Genomic DNA, 26,674 nt, shown 5'->3' with positions numbered 1-26,674 from the left:
TGCCCCCAACCTTCACCTCTCCAACTAGACCTTCTTTGTTGGTTAGTACAAGGTCTAGCATTGCACCTCTCCTCGTTGGCATCTCCACCACCTGAGTCAAGAAATTATCATCAATCCTCTGCAGGAACCTCCTGGACTGTTTGTGCCCAGCTGTGCTGTCTTCCCAACAGATGTCAGGGTGGTGGAAGTCTCCGATGAGAACTAGGGCCTGTGATCGTGAGGCTACTTCCAGCTCTCTGTAGAAGGCCTCATGAACTTCCTCCTCCTGATCAGGTGGCCTGTAGTAAACCCCCACAACAGTGTCACCCGTGTCAGCCTGCCCTTTAATCCTTACCCATAGCCTCTCAACTTGCTCTTCATCCACCCCGAGGCAGAGCTCCACACATTCTAGTTGCTCCCTCACATAAAGGGCAGCTCCACCACCTCGCCTTCCTGGCCTGTCAAATCCTAAAAAGCACGTAGCCATCCACGACAACATCCCAGTCATGTGAACTATCCCACCATGTCTCTGTCACTGCAATGAGATCATGGCCCTGTGACCACACACAGATCTCTAACTCTTCCTGTTTATTCCCCATGCTGCGTGCATTGGTATACAGGCATTTCAGAGAGCCAGTCAAGCACGCAGGCTTCCCAGGAGAGGTGCAAGAGGATCCTCCAGAGCCATGTCCCATGATGTCTCCCCTGGTTGTATGCACCTGCTGGAGGCATCCTGACTTGAGCAGTGTTTTACTGACTCCCCTGCCATTATACCACTCCCCTTCCCCCATCTTGCCTAGTTTAAAGCCCTCCTTACCAGGCTGGCCAACCTGTTGGCAAAGACACGCGTGCCCCGCTTGGTAAGGTGGATCCCATCGCTCCCCATCAGCTGTTGATCTTCAAACAGGGTCCCACGGTCATAGAAACCATAGCCCTGTTGTTAACTTGGAAAACTCGTCTACTCCTCCTCCTGTCCTTTCCCCTCACAGGCAAGATTGAGGAGAAAACGACCTGGGCTCCCAGACCCTTCACCACCATTCCCAGAGCTCTGAAGTCCCGTTTGATGGTTTCCAGTTTGCCTTTTGTGTCATTAGGGCCCACATGGAAGATCAGCAGAGGGTAGTAGTCCTATGCATGGACAAGAATAGTAGTAGTCCGATGCAAGACAAGAATTTCATTGTTTATCTGCTGAAAAAGGGAGGTTTGCAAATCTCATCCACTTGTGATCACTTGTGTGATCCATTTTTCAAGCTATTCAGTAAAATATCTGTAACAAATAGACGTTGCATTCATTTTACATCATAATACAAATGATTAAATATACATAATTCTTATGAATTGCAATTAATATTGAGAATTGTTATCAATCTAATATCACCAAGACAGAGCTCAAAAAGCTGAAAAAGAAAACAATAAAATATTTATGAACATATACAGGCTTAGCCATATATAAACTTGGGTGTCCCCAGTGTGGGTATCTGTGCTGTTCCAATTGTTTGCAGGCTGAAGTTGCACCCGCTTTTGAGAGCGTGCAAGACGAGGCAGGACGCAGACAAGGACCACTGAAGGAATCAGGCAATTCTAGCTGGACAGAGAGAGGCATTGAGCCTCTGAAGGGGCGAGGAGAAATGACACTTCATAACTTTTGTCATTTTAACTATTTGTTCATGTGTAATTTAACAATCTTTTTTTTTTTTTTTGCATTCCTCCTGTGAACTGCAAGCCTTTCTAGATTTGTGAAGCTACTACAATGGTGGGGTTCCAGCTCTACGTAGGGCCTCAGTGTGAGATAAAACAGAAGCAGATATTACTATCACTAATAATTCCCTGCACAGGAATATGCAATTATACTATACCTATACCTAGTTTTTAGCATCTGTGGAATAGGGAAAATAATCTCATTTTACCAGTAGCAAGAGAATGTCACCGGGAGCTGAAGTGCCTCAGTACGGCACAGAGGATTGGAGTATTAAGCAGAACCTGCAGAAGTGAAGTGCATGTTTTAATCTGTTGATTTGAAAAGGGTTTCGGTAACAGTTACTTTTCAAAGATAAGTCATTTATATTACACACATTTTACAGATTTTACCTTGGGAAAGGTAGCTTTCCCAAGTCAATAAACCAAAGCATAGTAGAAGCTCCTGCTACCTAACACAGTGAAAATTGTGGCCTCAGCGAAAACAGTAAGAAATTCACTGTTAACTTAAATAGAGACGAGATTTCATTCCTAATGTCAAATATTGTCCTTATTTTCTCTAAGCACATTGCTTCCTTCTGTTTTCAAACCTTAGAGATTACTATCTGAAAGCTGTTACCAGAGACAGCTTATTTAAACTGAAGACTCATGTATGGCTTGCAAAATGTTTGGGGCTCAAAAAAGTCCAGCAAAAAGGAAAAATTGCTGATAAGTTACACACTGATCTACAACGCACCTTTTCTAAATAATTAGAACTGCAAGTGATATATATATATCACATCAAACGGATATTTTCTAGTTATGAATTGACCAATAACAATGATAAACCTGTTGGGTCTTGGCATGAAATTAGCCAGTGGACAAGGCCAAGAAAATGCTCAAGCCATATGTTTTATCACACAATCTCTAACTGCCGGCAATGGGAGGTTTTGAGTCTTTAGCCCACTTGAGTATCATGCCACTTATTACCTAAATAACTGACAAGAATATGTATATTATTTTTGTTATAGCCTTTAGTGAAGATGCACAAATCGTTATAAAATATTAAAATATATAAAGTTTTACTAAAATTTGAATCTAAATGACGGAAAGGTGAAGCAATTCAGCAAAACAAGAGTATTACTGGAAAGAAAAACAAAAGTAACACATACTAAGCCATTTTTATCTTAAAAAAAAAAAAAAAAGACTTGACTCCAAGACTTGTCAGCATCCATTATAATTCTATAAAATAAGTTAATGCAGCATCTGGTATAATCTATACTGTTTTATAGCCAAGTACGCAAAAATGCTTACAACAGTTATGAGATCTTGCAATAAATGAAGCTGAAGAGTCTTTATTTCATCTACCAGCATGTATTTAGAAAAACAAAAGCAAAAACTAGAACTGAAGAAGAACCCAAAAGCATATCCTTTTTTTTTTTTTTAAGGACTAAATAATACTTTTAAAACATTAACAGATAATGAGAATTGTCAGTTCACACGGAAAGGAAGCATCTCACAATCATTTTAGTTTAATCTCAATTAGTTCATAGCCGTAAGCAAGGTGATACTCAAGCAGTGACCATTTCAAACAACTATTTGATTCTCTTGAGGCTAAAGACTGTTCCCAGATCCACTGTGCACATCTCCAAAACAAGTACTACTCTGAATAATGGAGCAATGGTGGTTTTTTTCCCCTTAAAGCTATAAATTTGTATTGAAAGAATTATGCAGAGAACCATGTAATTTAATACAATAAGAGCTGTAACAACGTACAAAAGATATCATACAGCATCATTGTCATGACTAATTAGCACCCACCTCAGAACCACATAAAATGTGGGTGCATTTTGACAAACTAGTGTAAAGGGGTAAAGAAATTTTAACTTGTGATACAGTAACTTCTAAAAGCTTTTCTATTTCCTCTTTTTTCAAAAATGTTACTGCTACTCACAGAAGCAATAACTAGCATCCAGCTCTTCTGCACCTCCAAGTAGAACAACTTTGTCGTATGTAACGTTCAAGCAACATGAACAAATCCCAGACGATTACAGGACTTGCTCCAAGAACCAGTTGTGGAGTATGACACTTCCCAGCTCCAACACACAGCACATCTAGGTTTGGCCACCTCTATTTAACACTGGTGACTACTATTTTCCCGCATATCTTCTGGCAGCACAATTCACTAATTCTCATTTTGGTATAGTTTCTAACAACCCTGCAGATATTATAAAAACTGGATGCTATTTCACCAAGGTGCACACCACTACAGACAGGAATGAACGCAAAGCTCTCAATCACCAGCAGCACCAAATGACCACCAGTTGATGGATCCTCCAAGAAGACTGTGGCAGCTCTCCTTGCTGTGGTGCTGGTTCTGTGCTCCCCATACCAGAGCCGCTCAGAGCGGCCAACTGGGCATGGACCCAGCAGGTGCTGGAGTAACAAGAACAGAGCAGCAGAGTTCAACAGTCCTCTGGCTAAATCCTCACCCCAGAAGAAATATCTGCAAATTGAATGATAAAAATTCTCTAATTTCACTACTCTTTGTATACAACGAAGAGTGGACGGAGCCAGGCCCTACTTCAGGATGGCTCTAAAGTCCTGGAGACCTAAATGGCATGTAAAAGAGTGACTTTAAGATAGTGTAGTTTATATACTGATACATCAAAAAGTCCAGCTTAAATTATGACATTTTCCTTTCCTTGTTATTACATCTGCAACTCAAAAAAACACTTGATTTAGCTAGCAAAAAAACTTAAACCATTGGTTGTTTTCTTTAGGTTTTATATACTGCTTTGTCCTCTGAATCCCTTCAGATCCCAGTGTGTCTTATTATGAGCCTGCTCACATCAACAGTCAACAGGAAACTGCCCAAAAGTCAGATGCTTAAATAACTTTCAGCTTTCTAAATAAGTTCCAGGCCAACATTTTGGAGAACTATAAAGGATAAGGCTTCAGGAGGTCACCCACTTTGCCTCTCTGTTTCAACTTGTCCTACACTATTCCTAACAGACACTTTGAAAGTGGAAGTCTTTGTTAGCCGTTTCACAATTTCCCAGGGTAATCTGTTCCAGTGCTCGAATATCCTTACCACTAGTACGTTTTCCCTGATGTACAGCATAAAATTTCCCCTGCTATAATTTTTTCCTAATGTTTAACCTGAATCTTCCTCAGATCAGTTTGTACCTACTGCTTCTTGTCGTCTTCCTAGCTTAGAAAGAGCAGAGTTTGTTACTTTTAAGGCAGGGTTTTTCCCATTGAAAACTCTTAGCATGTTAGTTGTCTCATCTCTGAACTAGACAACCACAGTCTCTTCAGCATTCCTTTCCAGGTCATATCTTCTAGAGTTTTGGTTATTCCCTTCATTCTCCTGTGGATTGACTTCAGCTGGCCTGTATCTCTCCTCATGTGTGATTGCAATTAAATATCTAGAATTTGGAATATCATATGGGCTTGTAGCACCTCAGAGAGAAAACTGAGGTCCAGAATATGCTGGTTTATTATCAACACAATAATTCATCTGAAAAATTAACACAATCTTTTCTCTATGTGATCAAAAATAATAAATCAGCCACATGAAAACACCCATTAGTACAGCATTTACTTTCAGAAAACATTTCAACAGGTATTGACCCACTACATTATTTCTTCTGGTTACTTATATGTTAGTTTGCTGTTTAGATACATTTCAAACATGTTACTCACTGCTTTTCACAAGACTAATAACTTGTTCTGACAAGCATTTACTTGTGAACTGATGTAGCGCCAAATGTAAAGTATAATGAATAGGCACATTCATTATATTGTGTTGGATTTCCACAACAGGCATAAAAAAGCATATTTAGGTAAATAAATAGATTTTGCTATTAAACAGAATCTTCTTCCACTACAGGCTACAAGTGGTGAGAATATATAGCTTTTGAGCAAAAGAGATCTTTTCCAAAATCCACATACTAAATGTAATAGCTCCCTGGCTTGGACTTGTATGAGAATACACTATAGTTGGCCAGTGATACTCAGTGAGCCCGTGACCTCAGCTGGGACATCTAAATACTACCAGAAAACAAATATCATCATTATCATTAGCACAAAAACCTGTGTTGTTCCTTTTATTCATATGTTTGTATACATACATAAATTTTTAATAACTCCTAAGAAGAGGGGAATTTTACGTATTTTTTATCAGTGATGAATTAAAGACATGGGGGTTTTCCCAATACCACATTGGCTTCTTCAGCTCTGAATATATGGATTACATGCTTTTTTATAAGCCATCTTTTAAATTCAGTTAAAAAATCTCAGTGTGTGTGGGTCTTGGTTTTATTTCAACTTTATTTTTGATACAGTAATGATCAAAAGTGTATGCCAAGAAAAGAGAAGGCCTGTTTAGAAACAAGAAAAATAAATATTAGTCAACATATCTAATAAGCATCCCTTTTTGATGCTGTGAATCATACCAGCCTATAGCACAGCCTTTAAGAGTAGGTACCGTGCTGATAAATACTGAGAAAGGTCAGTAATTCCTCGTTTGTGCTTTTGGGGCAAGAAAACAGGCAGTCATAAAAAGGCTACCGAAAATCTGTTACTAATTCCTTTTGTCATCTAGCTCAACGATAAAAGGTAGGATTTTTCCATCTGTGGTGCTCTTCTCTATGCACATCTTTCATTTTCATTACTCAAAAACAAAGGCTGACCCAAAGCTGCCTTCTATGGGGAGAAACCCTGACAGACTCCCCCTCTTGGTGTGTCTTGGTACAGCAAATGCCAGCTAAAGAACCACTCAGCCCCCCAAAAGCAAATAATTAAGAATTTTTGCCTGCCTAACTTTTAACTGCTATGCTATTCTAATACTAACTTAAAAATACTCTGAAAATACCTTTTTTCCTCAAATATAATGCTACTTTATTTCAAAGCAGGACCTTCTAATCTTTCTCAGTCCTGTTGTGGCTCCTTATCGTCAAATAGCAACTGAACTGGGTCTTCTTAATTTTATTTAATTTGCCATAAAACTAGGCAAAATTGCTAGAACAAAAATAACAGACTGGTTACCTTCCACATTTTCTTTCCTTGTGCAGTGTTTATTTCTTTTTTTCTCTTTTCTTTTTTTTTAACCCGTCAAATCTGTTGTTGTCTGGCTAGGAAGAGAAACGTTCTACTTCTGCCTTCTGTGTCCCTCTCTAGTCTGACGCGCTGCTGTGACAATCTGATTCATACTTGCCTCTCCACAAACCAGACCAAAGCATCATACTACAGTATGTTAGAAGTGGCAAAACATTTAAAGAGACGGACAGACAGATAGCCAAAGAAAGAAAGAAAGAAAATCTGCGGCTGGGACACGCTATCCTCAACTTAGTTTTACTATATATAGGTAACATATGCAGCACATCTGGTATGCAAGGTATCTCACTGTTTTGAGACACAGGCAAACTGAGAAGAGAACTCTTATCACAAACCTAAACTCCCCCCCCATCCCCGCACACACACATCCTTAGGAATAATTCTCTTTCTTTCTTTCTTTCTTCCAAGTCTTTTTATGCTTAAAAGATGAAAGGAAGAAATTTTAAAGGAATGAAAGGCTGGTGATATTGTCTATCATAATAAGCCGCATTTAAATTCTTTCCAGTAAAATTTTGAGGGCCAAAATCTCAAAAAGTTTTGAAGATGAATCCTTTCCTCAAAATGTTTTACACATTACTAAACACCAGTTTTACCAACTGTATGAAGCTATGAGATTATATGAACAGTATTATATATTTTTGGAAAGTTTTAAGAAAAAAGTCTTAGGTATATTGCCAATGGACATTTTCAAATGTTGGCTTAGTGGGAGTGGAGTTGTGTGGGAATAAAAAAACACATTAAACCCTGGGAATAAAAAAACATATAAACCATTTTCCATACTTTTAGAGCAAATTAAAATATTCATGTCTGTAACAAGTGATAAAATAAAGATATTAATCTCAAGTATAAACCTAAACTAAGTTACTAGAAGGATTACATGCACTCTTATAAAGTGTTGCCGTCTTTTTGCTATCATGACACTAATTCCTCAAAATATGTTTGACAGAACAGTGCCAGCAGGAGTGTAATCCATAACTTCTGCCCAAGGCAAAGAAAAAAAAAAAAAAAGGAGGAATTAGATATGCTAAAATTATGGAATTAGATGTGCTGAAGACATACCCTATTTGTATAAACAAGTATATACTAAATCTGTGCAAGTGATACTAAAATCCTGGTTTATAATCATAACAAAAGTACCAGAATTATCTTGTGTCTACTTAATTGCTGCAGCATAAAAACAAAAAATCATCCTATTGTACACAGATTACTGCAGAACATCTACCTAACAGACTAAGAATATAATTCTGAGACCTGAATGTGCCGATCCTCTGAACTTCAAGTAAGATTCTGGAGACTGAATCCATGTTTCTGTGTAGTCCCATCACTTTAATCTCGTAAACCATTCACAATATTGAATCCTCTCTAGTAGTTTAGATATTCCGGCCTCTTAACTAGCATTCATAAAACAAACAAAGCTTTAAAGTATATTAAAGGCTGTAATATATGCTTATCCTTCTGAAGTTATCCTCAACTAAATGACCTTATGTGGGATTCAAAGACACATTTTGAAACTGTAGCCTTTACCTTTCCCCATCACAACCGTGAGTGGTTAAAATGTTGTGCTGGGGGAAAAGGATACTTGTTTGGGGCAACGGAGGTCCCCAATAATGTGTATGGCACTCATCAGCTTGCAATGTTTTACAGTTCTTCTCTTTGCAAAGGTGTGTTAAACAAGAATAAAGAGGCTCTACGTTAGTTAAAATGAGCCACAGGTAGTGAACAGAATTCCTTACTTTAATTCCTTACCATCCTCAGCGGTGCTGGCAAAAAGTTTTAAATAGTTCAGTTTTTAACACCTCTTCATACTGACTGCAACTGACTACAGTATGTTAAACTGCTTTGCAGGAAGATCAGACAGGCATGGGACTGCAATTATATATCACAGTACCCTGCTCTTGCTTCACAGCTCTATTCATCTTTCAGAAACACTGAAGGACAGATTGGACGTAGGGGAACGGATTAGCCACAGGACGACCTGTATTTCCACACAAAAGCCTAAGTGTGGAAAAATGGGCACCCTGTGTCACCCATTCTTCACTTCCTGAAAAAAACATATTCATGAAAATAGACATTTAAACAGCTCTTTTCCACTCCTCTCAGAAAAGGCATTCACTGTTCCTCACATCATTTGAACTTCAGTACTGTAATACTACTATAAATTGCCTTATTTCCAAAATGCATATAAAATAATTTAAGTATTAATACAGGTCTACTTGAAAAAAATATAAGTTCAGCACAGGAACTAAAAAGAGTACTTAATGGTATAAAAACTCTGCAGCTGACAGTTGCAACACACAAGCTCACATATATATGACAGTAATGGACTGTAGATCTGGTTCTGATAATAAGTTTTAGCTGGATATAATGAAACTTCTACACTCTATAACCATGCAGAATAACGGAAATTATAAAAAATATCTTCTGTTAATGGGTGATAAGAGTTGAACATAACAGATAGCGTCACTAAATCCAAGCGATTAAAAGACAAACGAATACAGAAGAAGACATGTGGCAATTATATCATTTTGAGATGTTGTAAAAAGTGAACGTTAGGTCAGTTTTCCATTAACACCTGCCTCTGGAAAAATAATAAGCAGTAAATATTACAAAACATGCAAAAATGAAAAGATTATGCATTCATAAAATAAGGCAGATCTTTAATTAATTTTACATGTCATTCTTCTTAAATCAATTGTCTAATACACAAAAAGAGATGCTCAGTGTGTGAATTTGTAATGTCAAATTGTCTCGGGAGATATAGAGTATCAGCTAATCTGATCAGGCTAGGCGCACTGGAGGTTTACTTGTCTGTTGTTTGGGACTACAGGAAATTATCCTTTTGTGTAACAAATAATCAAATGAAAATGCCCAAGCATTTAACTTAGGAATTTGACCACATACCTGAGTTACAAACAATGAGCCCATGTAGTCCATTAGGCTCTGATGGGAAATTAATATTTTTGCCAGGAAACCAACAGTCTAACGACGTTACATGTAATGAGATATACCATTCTTAACTTTTCATAATATTTTAATGTAAAGGGGCAGCTGTGATATCACAAAAAAATTCAAATCTTCTGAAGGTAAGGCAGCAGCCATCTCACATATACTTTCTTCTTTATATATATTTATTGAGTAAACTAGTGTGGTAGACATATGGTTAAATGCTTTGCTATTCCTCTCCTCACACTTCTTTCCCTTGTTTTCTTACAAGGCATTTAAAAATTAGGTTTTCAAATAAAAAAGAAAGACAACTTAAATCTTGACTTTGCAATTTCTTTACAATACACAGGCACTTACATCTCCTCTCTATTTTTCCTTCTTTTAAATGCCTATATTTTCATCTATTACACCTAAAAATCAATTTTGACTAGGCATTAAAAAGTTCTTCATAAAGAAAAACTCAGTTATACCATACAGAGTTTCAATCAATTCCACTAAACTATTCAGTGCTATCACTACAGAGAGGAAGACATACACTGCTGAAGTAACTATACAAAAGGGGTCAAAATACTATTGTGAAGATTAACACCCGTCAAGAAAAGGCTGACAACTAAGCCAAATACATGCAATCTGTATTTACAGCAAGTATGTAGTTCTCAGGGTTAAACAAAGCAGAAACATTTTTTTCACAAAAATAAACAAACTCGTGCAATTAAGTTATCCAACAAGCCCAGGAGCGCATCAGTTTACTCTGTGCAGTCCCCACTAAGAGGGGCTATAAACGCTGGAGGAAAAGCATTGTCAAATTCGTTAAAGTGCTTGGTGTGTGGCCACAGTTTCTGTTTTTATATATAAATTTCCTAGCTTTCTACTCCTACAATGCAATAAGAAATGTTTTAAGTGAAACAAAGTGCTTCCTCCTGTCTAGATTATTTACGGTAGCAAAGGTCTCAAAATCGAGTGGGGGAAGAGAGCAAAAAAATATGAAACACAATAGCAAATACCGACAAAAAACAGCCTGAAATGAGTGGCAATATTTCTTTCTTCAAAATCTCCTTAAAAAGAGTCATCTCATTAGACAGAGATATATAAATACGCTAGTAGGGGCATTTTAAAAGAATGTTAAATAAGTGAGTATGTGGGAGGCATTGCACACAGACAGCAATTAAAGCATGGGTAATTTCTTAAAGGAGAAAACCCTGGCACATTCCTGAATGGGGATATCTGGACAACTCTTCTTGATTAACCAGATCAAGCAAATCAGATTTGTTCATTTCACAAAAAGATCATTTCACAAAAATATATAGTTTGTGGGTTGTTGGACTGACACTAAATTAAACACCAGTAGCAATCCTCCCGTGGTTGCAAGGTTGTCACTTTGCCCAGTCTTGAGTGAAACTTTGTCCCAGTCACACTGAAGTTTTTTGTTTTTTTTTTCCCCCACACTTTGCACAGCCAGCATTCAAAACTGTGCTATGCTCAGTGTTCAGGCACTTATAATCTGAACTACATTACAATGCTGAAAAAGAATTAATGGGTTTACCAAAATATATATATATAAATATATATAATTGTGTTATTTTTGTTAACACTGCTTCGAGAGCAGCATTGGTCTTTCCCATATACAACAAAAAATGCAGGTACATCTCCCGGGATTCACACTTGTATCTCACATTCGAGTTTGCTTTACAAAAAGGCAGTGGAATCATTATATCAGCAGAAGAAAAAGAGTGGATTTCCTGAGGAAGGAAAACTAAAAAAGAAAAAATAGGAGGGTTACTCCCCAAGCAAATTCCTCTAGCCACACAATCAAATGCATCTTTTTTTTTTTTTTTTTTCCACCCAACTCAAGCAGGGAAAAAAAGGGAAGGCAAAAAACACCACACAGCCCGAGCTATTTTCTTCAATAAACTGAGATTATAATTTTCCGACCACAAGGTGGAAAAAAGCAGGAGCCCTGAAACCATGCAAAGGCCTCTTCCAGTTTTGGGGCAGCGAGGAGAGGAAAGATGCTGAATGCCCAGGATTTGCTCTGCCCTGCCCTTTCCATAGAACTTTAGTGCCATCTATTGAAAATTTACTGAACAAGGAAGAGGGAGAAGATGCCTATTGATTTGGTATAAAAATAAGACGTTTACTTGTTAGGATTTTTTGGTTTATTAATACTCCCAGGATGACTACTGTTCTTTGGTCATCCGATAGCAACAAATATTTTCTACACACTATACATGCCCCACAAGGAAACGAGACACTGATTCTAAAACGCAGAATGCAATCATTATACAAATTGAGAGACATATATATAAAAATATATGCACACATTTACCAATAATGTAAGTCTAAAGCTACCTATTTGCTAAAGGAACAAAAACGAGAAGGCTTTAAAAGGAAAGGAGAAAACCCAGCGTGGAACCACTGCCGTAAATAGAACATACTGGAAACAGTAAAAATAATTAGGCACCTCGTACAGACCTTAGTATTAAAGAACCGGGTACGTAGACATGCAGATATAATTACCTTCTTTAAGAAACTGTGAGTGGATGACAAATATAAGAAAACAGCAGATCGCTGCTCCTGCTAGTGCCCATAAAGCTTTCAAGAGCTGCATCTCGGTCTGAAACTCAGTAAATACCCAGAAAGTCACACAATGAATTTCCACAGCGATGCATCAACGCTTCCCTCCGTGCGCCCGGCGCGGCGGCTCCCCGGCAGGGACCACACTCCGGAGCAGGGCGGGCGGGCGAGCCCGGGGCTGCGGAGGAGGGGCCGGGGCTTCACACCCCGCGCGGGGGCAGCGGCGGCGGCGGCGGCGGCGGCGGCAGCGCCGCGCTCTCCTCGCCCAGGCGGCGGGCGCGGGGCCCCATGAATCAGCGCTCGGCAGCCGCGGGAGCCGCGCCGCGGCGGGGGCAGGGAGGCGGCCGCGCCGCGCAGGGCTGCGCAACAGCGCCCGCTGCGCCGCGTGGGGCGCGGGCCGCCGCCGCCGCCGCCGCTCAGGGCGCGGGGCCGCCGCCGGGCGGCGCGGGGCGCGCGGGGGCCGGGCCCACCGCGCCGCGGCTCCGCGGGGGCCGCTGCAGCATCGCCGGGCTGCGGGCGCCGCTGGCTCTCGCTCTGCCTCGCTCGTCGGGCCGCCGCTCCGCGGCTCGCTGCCACGGCGCGGGGAGGAGAGAGCGGGCGGGCGGGGGGGCGGGAGCGGGCGGCGGCGGGCGGGGGGGGGGGAGAGGGGGAGGGACCTCTCTGCACTGCAACTTCTGCCGGCAATTTGTTGCGCCCCCTCCCCCGGCGCCGAGAGGCTCAGCGGCGCGGGGGGCCCCGCTCAGCCCGCCGCGCCCGGCACCCGCGGCGGCTCTCGCACAAAACGCTGGCCTCCGCCTGGGCGCGCAACGACACCGACGGCGCGGCCGCGCCTCCTCCGCGCCCGTCCCGCCGCGGCGGCACCCGCGGAGCGGCGAGAGCGAGCTCAGCCGACGGCTCCGTGCCTCCGTGGCAGCCCTCCCCGCGGAAAATCAGCGCAAAGGAAACAGTGCCATAAATCACCACCGCTCCCCCCACCCCGCCTCCACCCGCCACAAAAAAGACAGGCTGTGATTTTCCCACCGCCTCCCCGCTCCCGAGGGCCGCGCAGCGGCGGCGGGCTGCCGCAGGGAGCAGCGCCCCGAGCCGGGCCGCGGCTGGCGAGCCGGGAGGTGCTGCGGCGCGCGGCCGCTCCGCCAGGCTGCGCGGGGCGCGCTGCGGGCGCCCCCGGGCCACGCGCGGCGCGGCGCGGCGCTCCTCCGCGGGGCTGCCGCGACGCGCGCGGGCTGCCCGCTGAGGCTGGGCCGCCGTCCCGCTCTCCCTCCCTCCCTCCGCGCAGGCGGATCTGCGCCAGGTGGGAGGAAGCGCCCAGCCTGCGCGGTGTGAGCGGGGCACAGCTGCGCGCCGCAGCGCTGCCGCGGTGGCTGCCCCTGGGCTGCAGGAGGGTGCCGGGCGGATGCCGGCTCCGGGCGCACCTCCGCCCGCGGAACCCGGCGCGCCGCCGCGCTTCTCGCGTTCAAACGCCGCCGGCCGCCCCGCGCAACTTCCGCAGGCTGCGCTGCCCGCCGCGCCGCAAGCGAGCCCGGCACCGCGGCCTGCGCACCGGGAGCCGAGGACGGGCGGGTAACCCATCTCCTGAGGAAGGAGAGAAAAGCAGGGAGGGAGCGGGCAGGGGCGAGGGGGGCTGGAGCACCGCGGGGTGCGGGGCGGCCGCGGGGGCGAGCGGAGCCGCAGGGCCGGCGCCGGCCGGGGCCAGGGCTGCCCGCGCTCCGCCGGGCTCCGGCGCGCCGAGCAGGGAGCCGCTCTGCCCCGCGGGCTGCCTCCGCATGGACCTACACGGCAGCGACGGCGACGCGCCCGTGGCTGATGCCTTACCCGGTCTGTCTGGACGAAAGCGCATCCGCAGTTTTGAAGATATAAGCAAAGTAAGGGAACAGCTGAGAGATAAGTCGTAGCTTTGTTTTCATAGCTCTTGGGTTAAATGCTTAGTTTTATGTTTCTTTTTAATGCTTACTATTTATTTTGTTAATTTAAAAAAAAAAAAAGGGAGAGGGGGTTCCAGATGCTTGGGAGAACGGATTAATAAAAGATCAATACTTTAGCTGGCAAACATCTCCTCTCTTGCTGATGATCTGTGTTAAGTTCCTCCCTGTGCTTTTTGCTTTTTCACTGATAGCATGGAGAAATATTAAAAGCAACTCTCTTTTGAATTTTAAACTTCACACAAATCCCTATAAACCCATTTACTGCATCTTCTATATTTGAAGATTACAGTAACGCAATGTTAAAGCAATGTCATAGCTATACTAGAGATATTCCGTTGTAAATCTTTCATTCTGAAATGTACCCTTTGGTGAGAAATTGGCCATTCTTGGGCTCAGTTCAAGTTGGGTTTTGTTTGTTTATTTGTCTTCTGGGTGAAAGGAAAAAGTGCCGAATGTCTACAGAAAATTCACACATTTTATGCTTAGGCAATCACAAAAAACCCTGATACAGCTTCATTTTTTTAAGTTCGCAGATAAAGATAAATGGATTTTAAAAGTGTCTCAAACTTAAGAGTTTATGCAGACCAGGATAAGCAATATGTATCTTTCAGCTTCAAAATGCTAAGTTTGGAGAGAAAAGCTATGAAAGACTTTACACAATACATTACTTTCTTTTTTGGCTAATAGTACGTGAAGACACACTGCCAGTGAGTCAAAAGCTCTTGCTCACTCCTTTCAAAGTTCCGAATGACAGCCCTGCTCCCATGTACTTCAATTTTAAACTAGTCTTACTTCTTTGAAGCTTCTGAATTAGAAAAATACTCGTGGGCTTTGGATCAGACCTTTTAATAAGTCAGACATCAGAATCTGGCACTGTGCTTCCTGGCCGCAGGGGAGTCCCTCTGCATGCACGCTGGTGTAAGTGGGAGCAAAATCTGGTTCAGTGTTCACACCGTACAGAGATATTTAGTCTCATAGCAACAAGGGATTCCAGAAGACTTCCCATTTGGGAAGACAGTGATACCTGGCAACGCTGCTTGCTGTACTAAATATGGTTCACTGTGTTCCTTGTATTTTCTAAATAACTTTGGACCTTTCAAATAGAGTGAGTCCTATTCAAAAATTGCTGTCTTCAATTTTTTTGACTTGTCACCTGCATAAAGATTTATAAAATATTGAAAATGTCTCAAGTTACCAGCACAGATTTCTCTGAAAGACTTTTCTGAATAAATTCCACTGAAAAAAATTCTTCTTATCTTTTAGCCTATTAAGATTTGCATTCCATCTCCAACTAGTGGAATAGCACATGCCAAACAATTTCTAAGCTGCTTCAGTCTAGAGAGATTTACAGAACTATTTCACTATGAATTTCCATTTTTTGTCAGATACCTGACCCCATACATCTCCAGCAGTACAGAGACAATGGATGCATTTACCCTTTGGCCGTGCCCCAACAATAGCTTCTGTCTGGGAACTGAGCACCTTCAAGTTACATTTAAATGTTAGAGGAAGGATGCTGAGCACCTGAAAGCTCCTTGACAAGGTTAATGGCTGGTGGAGGTGTTGAAATACATGCCTCAGTTGCAGCTGGGAAAAGTAATGATAAATGCATTTTCCTGATGGTCAAGGAGCAAAAGCAAAATGTGTATGAGATGTAAGTATTTCCAAAATCTTGTGGGAAAGCAACCGAAAAAACATCATTTCCAAACTATATTTTCTCTCTTGGAAATAAACTCATTTGTTCCTTTTACTAAAACTTGTAGTTCTACAGAATCTAGTTCTACAGCATTATTAAAACTGGAACTCATTAGCGAAGATAAAAGCATTTGCTCAGTTCTAGAGGTTTGAAAGTATTTTCTGTACTCTGCATTTCATTCTGTGAAAAGATTCTACTAAACTTCCAAAGATTTATTCTTCAATATTGAGATAGTTTAAAATAAAAAGATGTTAAAATTCTTGGAACATGATCACATTCAGATTGTGCTCCATATCACTGTAACTAAGCCCTTGGTATTTTCAGTTGTGTTGAATGTTTTTTACATAATGATTTTATTCCTGTTCATGCAGTAAAAACCAAAATAATGCATGGCCAATGCAGCTCTAAATGCAGTAGCACAGGAGAGGACGTTAGCCCACTTTCACTAATGAATTTGGAATCTGCTACTGGCTTTGAAGCACAAAAAAATAGAGCAGACCACATCTATTATTAGGTTATCTCCCCCAAACCTTTGCCAATGCCCACTGGGACACTGGCACACTGGGTTTTATTTTAGCTGCTTTTCAGTTACTCAGGCAATGGTCATTCACCACTCACTTGAGGAGATTATTCCAGCCCAGTGGTTCTCTCAGCTGGGCTGTTTCTCCTGATGCTAGGTTTAACATTTTATTCTGTTGAAATTTACCCATTTCATCTTTCACGTGTGCCTGAGGTGGCATTATAATTTTTTTCCCCATTTTTAATCTACCAATATGGATGATAACGGTATTCAATATACATACTATATGAATACAGATAGATATATTTCCACTAATTACTCTTTTCAATCTTTAAATATTTTTTTTTCCTACTGCTCTCTGCATACCAACAATTGGTTCTCATTTCTTTAGTAGTGGACGAGTCACAACTGCATGTAGTCCTCAAAATACTGCCCCAGATCTTCAGCTGATGCTAGCTAAGCACCGCTGAAGTAAACAAATATTCTCTAAAGAGATTCTGTTAAACTCTCTGTTTTGTGACATGATGCAGCTACCATAAAAATCACTAATTCACACCCACTTGATCATCTCCTTCCATGAATGCCTACAATTTTTGCTTTGTTTTTCCTTCACTTACCTCATCAGGTGATACATTAATATGTCTTTACTATTTTTGACCAAATCACATTTCCCTGTTCATTCTCCTAATGGCAGATTCATAAAGGGACAGCATGGCGTCAATATTTTAGAATAATCAATGTGCAATATAATTCACTTTTTATTTACTACAATGCATCATGTCTGCTTAGTACTTCTGAGGTATTTGTTAAAAAGACTGTTTTCTCTGGCTTTTCATCTGTAGTATTTTGCTGTTCTTCTCTTCTTCCTACCGTCTTACTGACTTTCTATTCTGGTTTGGTTTCAGTCCTCTTTTCTACTTATAGAAAAAGTTTTGTGCCAGCAGTTTTTGTCATGTGGGCAGCTGCCCATTGGGAACTCATTTCACTTTCTCACACACAGCAGCCACCAGTTGGTAACAGCTTTTGGCCACCACTGACAAAGGCTGTATGTGAGCTGCCCAAGAGGAAATGAAGGGTTCCTTAAGAACGCTGTGATCCCTTGAACCACTGGTACATTCCAAAGGAACGCAAATCCAAAATGACACAATATGCCCGTCACATGTATTATGGATAGTGTAGTCAAAGTATGTTACCATGCTCCTCCTTCCATGTTGTACTCATGGATCATCTTCCTCCTATCTGCTTATCCAGCAATCTTCCCTTATATCACTCAAATCTTTAAACAGCTCACTTATGCCATGTTGCGCTGGTGCACTTCCATTCTACTTTAAATACTCAGCCTGTTACAGGGAGCACCTATCTGTGCAGTAGCTGCTCTGACACATTTAACTACACAATTATAGATGACTCGGGAACCACCCATTGACTAAAAATAATCTAGCAACTGAAGACACACTTAGGTATTTATACTTACATATCCCAGAGGAATCCTTCACAGTTCTTGTGGCTGTGGAAAACATACGTATCTCACCAAATGCAGTAGACTAGGAATCATCAAAGGGTGGTAGTGGGGGGATATAAGGGGAGGAGATAACATTGCGCAAGTGAACGATCTTCCAGACAACACTATGCCAGCTAATCCAACTCTTATCCAGCTAGCTCTGCAATTGAGATTTTCCACTGAGTAGTACAATGACAGCATTATGACTCGGGGAATCTCTTACATAGAAAAATCTCAGTGCATCTGGGATTACAAAATGTGGAGCCTTACAAAATTCAGCTCCTACACTGATGGTACTTGCAACTAGTACAGATCCAAAACCACTAAAGCTAGTATGCAGATGAGAAATGAGATGAGCTGTAATGAACGAGCTGCCACTGAGGAGCGACCCAGCAGCAGCATGGTAACGCTGAAACTCATTCTTGCCTTCCAGAGTAAGGAATTCTTTTTATGAGATGCACTAATTTTCTGCTCAAACTCTTGAAGTATATAAATGTTTGGAGAAAAGAGGCATATTAGCAGATTCGTCCAGGCAATCCTGTAAATAATGTGTTTTAATATCTATGATACATGATTACATATACTATGGCTGCCTGTGGAGAGTTTTATTTATATATTGGGGGGAGAGGGGGCATTAAGCTGACAGAACCATACAAGTTTTAATGAGGGAACTTGTAACATTGCAGTGCCTGTTTGCTCTTCCATTCCCTCTCTCAACCTTTTCTTGTTTGTTTATGGCCTTCATCTATTCTTGTTTTCAAAACAGATCTTAAGCTGGCTAAAAGAGACAAACAGGTAGCAATTTACATCCGAGGGAGAAATATTAATCTCAAAGAGAAAGTCTGCAAGATCTCAAGGGCCTTCCCACCTGCCTCCAGTTAGAAGATTATCATCCTGAGATGATAGTTCAGCGAGAGCATACAACTATTAAAACTCACAATTAATATTTCCGGGAAAGGCGTATGCTTGAATGTTCCAGTGGATTATTTACAGAAATTGCACTGAAATTAATAGGACTTATCCTCATGTTTTTACTTTTTATATATTTTAAGATCATCTGGATTTTTTTAACACAACTGTACTCAAAACCTAATTGTTTACTCCTCCTTTTTCAAAAAGGATTTCTCTTAAAAGTAAGACTATTAAACATATGTCATTAATTAAAATTAATTATGGACCACAGAGTTTCCATCATCACTTCCTGAAGGTCTGGCCTAAAGGCACACAACTTAAATGCAGTAACATTCAGTAAGTGCTCCTTCATATTGGTTCAGACGTGCCCACAGAAACTGTTAGCTTTGGTCCTGAAGTCACAGTAAAAATCTCAGTACAATCTAAGACCCCTTGGGTAAGCCATGCAGGACAAGCAGTGGATCTATGAGTCAAGTCAGAGCAAACCCTTACAGAATGGCCAACAGCAACGTTGCATGGAAAAGTTATAAAGCTGATCAGTTTGGGGGTTTGTTGCCTTCCCTCCTGCAAATGGGGAGGAGAAAAAAAAAAGAGCCAAATTCTACAGAAGTGATACGACACAAATTCATACTGGCAAATTTACTAACAAGGTTCATGACCTACAGCTTAAACTTTGACCAGAGAACTTTCTTTACATTTATTCAGCTGCTGACCTTCCACCTCTAAACCTGGATATCACAAAAAATGATCACGAGGAGCTATAGTCAGGCCACTACGGACTCTTTTGACTCCTTTCTTTATTGGCTCGTACTGTAGTAAGTGGGAAAGGGAGCTACCACAAAAATGTAGTACATACAGAGCAAACAGCAAGGCACCTCCACAGTTAGACAGAATATGCAGTGTAGATATAAGGAAGAGAGAATGACTGCCTCTGTACTGTTTGAGCATGTTGGGTGATATTATTGAAAGAAGAGGTAATCTTCAATTGTTAATAAACTAGTGGAGGCAAAGGACAAATACTTTTCAGACAAATGTTAAATGTAGATGCTTTAACAAATATATTCACAACCTCAAATAAACAGTAGAAAACTGCTTCCTGCACCCAATAAGCAATAATTACATTTTAAGTATAAATTAAAATGGATTTACCACTATGACAGTCTTCTTTTAAGCCTGAAAACTCTTACGTTTTCAATAGATCTACATCTGCATCAGACCGCAACATTATATGAGTCCTAGAATTTTAAATACTAAGTTTCTACTGGGTTTGTGTTCAGTACTTCATTCCACAATCTTGAATAAGTAAAGAAGAAAATGTTTTTCAAATTTATCTTAAATCTCAGAACACAAATTTGTCTGTCATTCTGAAATATAAAACAATAATTTTACAAGCCATTCATGTACAGTATAGTCTACTAGTTCTTGATATTAAAAAAAAAGTGTTAGCCAGTCTCTAGCTATTATTAGATATAGCCAGATAATATTAAATGATATAAGACATATTTTGTTCGGTAGGATGAAAGTGGACTACTGCAGGCTAATCTGAAATTTATTACTGAACTCTCTGCTATTAACACATTGGAGGCCCATCTACATACACCTGGGGTGGGATAATGGCAGGAACTGAAGATTAATATAGCCTTCCCTTGCATGCACAAGGTACTTACTATTTGCTTGCTTGTGTGCTTTTGTACAAGGTTTATTTTGTCTATTTACCACATACTTCAGGCAGCCTATAACTTACTAGAGTTAATGAAGTAGCCACTGTATAGCAGCTTTTCACAAAATAGCATATTTTTAAAGGGCAACATCCTCCTCTTTGGTTTCATTCTGAATTATGCAGTTCTAATAGGAACCCTTTTTCTGCATGCTTACATTGCTTTAAAATAGAAAAGTTTAATTACAACATGAGATGAAGTATTTAAGATTTTGGCATTTAACAACAACAACAGAAAAACCCCAGCTATTAAAACAGTGCCCTTCACACGCAGGGCAGTATTATCTTCATTAAGTTGCAACTGAAACTACTTACATCTGGAGACATTGTAGCCGATTCAGCCAGATTTCAGAAAGACTGACCATTAAAAAGAGCATTATACAGACATTATTAGAGTAACATCCTTTTTACATGGCATAACATGCATCTCCCTGGATATCGCTCAGCTTTGGAGAAGGAGCGAAGTGGATCATGGACCCATCTTTGTGCCAGCTCTTGGGAGCTTTTACCATCTCAAGGTCTACACTAGACTGTCCTGATCTTCGCACTCAACAGCAGGCTCCTGAACAAAGATAGAAAGCTTTTTCTGAATTCCTCACTGAATGCACACTCAGCTGAAAGGCCCACCCCAGTACCTTATGTCTCTACCGTCTTTGATGTCTGTGGCTGTGCACAGGTTCAGGTTCACTAGTCCATATGTTTTTAGTTGCCTGTGCCCATATCTGAAGGGATAGCTGAGACTCTATTCACGATAACTCATTGCTCCAGATTCAGTGAGACTGTATAAAGTGACATGTAGACAGTAGGGATGCTGTAGTAGGACTTGAATGTGAGTTTGTGCCTTAAAGTAACACACTGGTTAAGACATGCCCGCAGAAACTGTTAGCTTGGATCCTGAAGTCACAGTAAAAATCTTAGTATAGTTTACCTCAGCAGTATGCTAATATACTGGTAATATTATGACATCACATTAGGATAATATTATACATTGAATGGCCACTGCAGAAAATGTAGACACGTCAGAAGCAGATAATGATTAAATCTTAGAGTTTTTACCCATGAACTACAGCATGCAGATTAGGTACTCTATTTCATTTTTGAAAATAAATGATTTTTTTAAAAATGTTTATTTTGTTTTGTTTAACATTTCAGAGGAAACTGGTAGAGCCTATTCTGTCAATACTGTACAGAATAATGGATTAGTAACACATTTTATAAACCATATGCTCTCAATCCATGCCATAGTGCTTTGAGAATGTGTCAACACTCGGTGTATTCCTTACCCAGCTCAAAAGCATCTTGGAAGCACCTCGGGCAATGTTTCATATACAGCCATTGAGGGTTATCCGCTCCAAAATAGCTGTTATAATCTGAATGGAAGAACCATAAATGATTCAATTGAAATCACTTCTGAAAATGCAAAAGGAAATGAACACAGAATAAACTACAACATTAGGGGGTCTTAACAGCTCACAAACCTGGAGATTTAGAACAGAGGACCTCACAGTTTTCCCTTATAATCATCCTACCATATCTAACAGCTACTTCAAGATGCTAAGAACATTATTCATAAAACTGACCTTCACTAATATAGGCGAATTTTTTTGCAGTCATTTTAGGTATAAGTTAACCAAATGCATACCTAACTACGTCTGACATAACTGAAACTAGATAAAAGGGTCTCTGTCTCTCTGTCCCCCTCATTCTTTGAAAGAAGCTAAGTATTCGTAACTTCTGTAAGAAGGAAATACAGCATAGTACACAGCACTTGTCTAATCACTGCCTTCATAGTGAAACCCCACCTATGTGCAATACAAACTAAAACTCTAGTGCCACCAAAGGCTGGATCCACAAACAGCTTACTTCTTGCTTTTTATGAAGAAACAATGACAGAAAAATCTTTTTTCACAGAAAAATAATGGTGTTCTTTAAAAATAGAAAGAACACATCAAGCTCCTAAACTCATGACAGTTATTAGTAGAAAAGAGGGACTAGCAAGAGACAGTGTAATTAACTAGAATAACTGTTATGGTTAAAAGAAGTATTTTAGATGTTCAGTTTCTTTAATATTATTTTAAATGTCAACATTTTGTACTGTTTTTTTCTTTTTGCCAACATGTAACAGATTCTTTTCTTCTCGTACCATCAGCTTCTTAAATAAATATGTTTTCTTCATAATAGCTTCAGAAAAATACAGAGGAGATATCAGAGGCAGATGAGTATTTTAGGTAGTAAACTGAAATATTAACCACTACAAGCAAGATCTTGAGTAATTGGATATTGAAGAGCATTGCTTGAGGGTTAAGGTCACCAAGGCAATCAGCAAGGGAAAAGCTGTTATGCTGATGTTAGCATCTGCAACTGCCATCAGTCCTGAAGAGATGCCATACGTATGAAGGTGTTTATCAATACTGTTGTCCCATCAAAGTAGATAAAATCAGTATATGAGTCAATCACCTCCCACTGTGAGATATCACTACAATTTACTTTGCCAAAAGGAAACGGTTCTTACAGTTTGGTGATACATCAGATTATTTACTCTGCTGCTTCTCATATAGAAAAACAGCCTCAAGAAGTTGTCTAAATTTGATAAGGGAGTCATTAAAATGTAGTAATATAAATGTAAGATTCTGAGTATGTTCAACCCTTTTCCTTTTGCAGAGATAAAGCTGAATCTTCCTTTTAACAGACACGATGCAGAATGAAAAAAGTTCAACAGAAATTCACATTTTCAACTGTTTGTGGTGGTCCTCCTTTTTAACAGGCTGACTATTAGAACTGAGTTTGGTAGATAGGAATCTTGTTTTGAAAACTGCTTGTTCAAACTATATTCATCTTTGTCACCCTAATTGTTTGTGTGATGTATTCAGCATATCAAAGAGGATTATTTTGACACAAAATGTAAAATATTTCCCATTTTTGAAGAAGATAAAAGTAATCCTAGGAGTTACATTATATTTGTTTTGGTGGAGATTTTATTGTCATTGTATTATTGTACTATGCAAATATGTTCCAAGATGAAATTTTTGGTAATGGAGGCCTGAAATAACGTCTAATAAACAAAACATGAATAAACTAAAAGGTGGAAAGAGAGAAAATTATAGCATGACATTAGCTGGTGTTAATCGCACTTCCTCTGCTCGACTTCACTGATGCTTTTTATTCAATCCTCCATCGAGTATTATTACAAAATCTGGAATTTTCATTAAGAAACCCATAGCACCTGCACCATATTTACTGACAAACTGTAAGGAAAGGTGGCTGTACTGAGTCTTTAGCTAAGCCCAGAAAACACGATGCAGTACTTCAGGTTGGGAATAGCCTGATGATTCTGAGTGCAAGTTAAGATTGTGAGCTGCTGCTCATAGCTGCTTTTGTAATAAGTTGCTATAAGCCTGGAATGATTACTTCTCTCTTTCCTTTGGCCTTTTCTTCTGTCCAGAGTAGTATATGCTATGTATGTGTAAAACACAGGATAATGCCGACCCCATTCAATCCCCAATCCTCGTAGAGGGAGAAGGAAAAAAAAAGAAAAAAAAAAGTAGGGAAAGCTGTTCTGAATAGCTAAGGAGACCAAAACATAGCTTAAAATCAATATTAATCTTGAGAAAACATCATTTTGAGAAGCATTTCCACTGTCATTCATATGACAGCTTTATTAAAAATAATCCCATCCAGTATATATTCAAAAATACTAGCGCAGGGATGGACTTCACAGCAAACTGGCTAAGTGTTTAAAGCTGCAAATTAATAACAAGCAATTCCATTCCTAAACAAATGAGGCCTGGTTTCCTATATGTTTACATCTTGTAAATGACTGTAAGCTCCGATTTCCCACAGTTGGATATTTTTGAAGACAATGTGGATTTTCTAGATTTAATAGCATATGAGCTGACAATATCTGTTCCCACAGTTGGGACACCTATAGGGTCTCCATCTTCCAATTAGCGTATATTTTCATAAACCTTCAGCAATTTAATTATATTTTAGACTTCTGCCTCTTTGAGAAATTTGGAAGAACTCAACCCCCAAATTAAAAAGTTATTAGGGATACACAGATGTACAACAGATACCTTGTTTCCTGAGCCTTCCAAAGCCGCACAGCCCTCTCCATCGTCCTCAAAGACTGCTCATACTCATCCGAATCCCTTATTTCCATAATTTATCTGCTGCCTCTAGCTTCAACAAATGAGAATAAAACGAAACAAAACCCTTTATGAGGTCTTTGCAGCACCTATTCCTCTAGTTTGGAACTCTCTCACCAGCAACTTCTCTACAAAGTCTTTGGAAATATCGAATATTCTTTTCCTTCTGCTTAGTGCTAGTACTCTGAGACCCATATTCAGGTTTTAATATGGTATAGCACTTAAACAGGCAAATCATCAAATCAAATCAAAGTGGCTTACCAATTTACCTCCCATCAGCTCTAAAGCAATAACTTGTTAACCTGTTATAATTCTGTTGTGTGTCTGAATGGCACACGTATGAGTGAAGGTTATTTCAGAAAGAAAGGACAGACTAAAAGAGCAGCTTATATCCACAAGGAAAAAAATAGGGTAGACATTTGAGCAAACTGTTTAACTTTAAAGGCAATTAGGCAATGGAATGACTTGCCTGGGGAGGTAGTTTAGACAATGTAATGAGAAGCGCTTGAAATAGAATAAACTACTTGTGAGACAGATACAGATGTAAATAATTCTCCTGTGTTTTGAACTAGATGAATCAGGAGGGGTATCTTCTCCATTCAAATGTACGAGCATAAAAATTCTATTCTCTTTCCTTGGGAACACTTTCAAACTTACGAGTGTTTACACCTGTTCTGAATACTAACATGAAACCGCTCTCCAAAAGGCAGCTTAACCTCACTGTATCATTATAAAATAGATTTATTCATAACAAGCAGCTATGAAAAACTTTCAGCAAAAAAGCCCTTAGTCAGGGAGATGCACATTGTTGCAAAAATGGATTGTTTCTCTAAGTGCTTATATGGCCCCATCACTATAGTATCTGAGCGCCTTACAAACATTAATGAATGTATTCTCACAACACCCCTGGGAGATAGAGATAGTATTATTAGCTAATGCACAAAGAGTAGCTTGTCCAAAGTCACACAGCAACTCTGTGGCACAGCCAAGACTCAAAACTGTGATTTCCTGCCCACTGCCGTAACCATGACTGTATTATCCTGTCCATATACAGCATTTCAAAATATGTTAAAATATAAATTCAAATCTTTACACAACAGGCATCTCTGTTCAGCTTTAGATCCAATTGCTGACTTAATAAATAAGAATAACTTTGTTTATCAGGAAGCCTCATTATGGCAACAAATCTGCAGGTTACTGAAACGCTGACAGTTATATGGGCCATAATTGGTTCTAATATATGGGAGTGGTGAAAGAGAATTCCCTGATCATCACATCCAGAACATGAGGCACCACATCCAGAACATTATTTTGAAACCAGAATATTTTTCTTCAGTTGATGCAAAGATTTATATTATACGGAGGAGTGCCTTATTGGAGTATATTGTACCATACCTTTTCTGATCTTTAGCTTTGGATAAAAAGGCTAGCTATATTCCCTACTATATCCTTATTCTTTTCGGATATACTTTTTCTGAATAGAGGTACACAGTATTTTTCAGCTTTGATGGGACTAAATCTGGAGGAACGACCAGAATAAGTGTATTTACCCCAGAATCACAGAGATCAGAATTTGGCTTATAAACTGGAAATTTTAATCATGCAAATATATAAATTAATACAAGCACTCAGCTTCAAGGATGTTCCTTATATTGAAGGATAAATTTTCAGTCATTTAGAAAGGTCAACATTTTCATGAATTCAGAGGTTCAATCAAATGTTAACGCAGTTCTTCTGAATCAAGAACATAGCAAATTGTCTTTAAATTTGGTATGAGGGAAGCACTTTTCTCAAGCGCTAAACATTTTAAAAGAAGAAAACAGAGGATAACTGCCTACACAGTGGAGAAGGTATGATGATGTAGTGGATCACAAACTGAATAAATGATGCAAAAATATGATATTGTTGCAACAAGTAAAGTGTATTCAGGAATATATTGACAGAAACATAGACGTGTTTTCTTCTGTTCA

General features: G+C 40.1%; 1 protein-coding gene across 12 annotated transcripts in view; it reads right to left on the bottom strand.

Moving 5' to 3' along the window:
* Positions 1–26,674, bottom strand: part of TAFA5 (TAFA chemokine like family member 5) — a 470,229-nt gene that overhangs the window by 336,763 nt on the left and 106,792 nt on the right. For 9 of the 12 annotated variants that reach the window (XR_011138818.1, XR_011138831.1, XR_011138827.1 and 6 more), the window contains exon 2: positions 21,843–21,929. The exons of 2 other annotated variants lie outside the window; for them this stretch is intronic. Coding sequence is in view for 7 of the 10 variants with exons in the window: in XM_068931109.1 (XP_068787210.1) it covers positions 21,843–21,929 (87 nt within the window). In the remaining 3 variants the exon portion in view is untranslated. Of the gene's footprint in view, positions 1–12,234; positions 12,508–21,842; positions 21,930–26,674 lie in introns of those variants that run through there. One more of the 12 variants, XM_068931161.1, reaches the window with a different exon arrangement.

The sequence above is a fragment of the Struthio camelus genome, chromosome 1 (genome assembly GCF_040807025.1).
Source record: "Struthio camelus isolate bStrCam1 chromosome 1, bStrCam1.hap1, whole genome shotgun sequence".
Lineage (NCBI taxonomy): Eukaryota > Metazoa > Chordata > Aves > Struthioniformes > Struthionidae > Struthio > Struthio camelus.
Note: the sequence above shows the minus strand (reverse complement) of the source record. Positions and strands in the feature narration are given on the sequence as shown.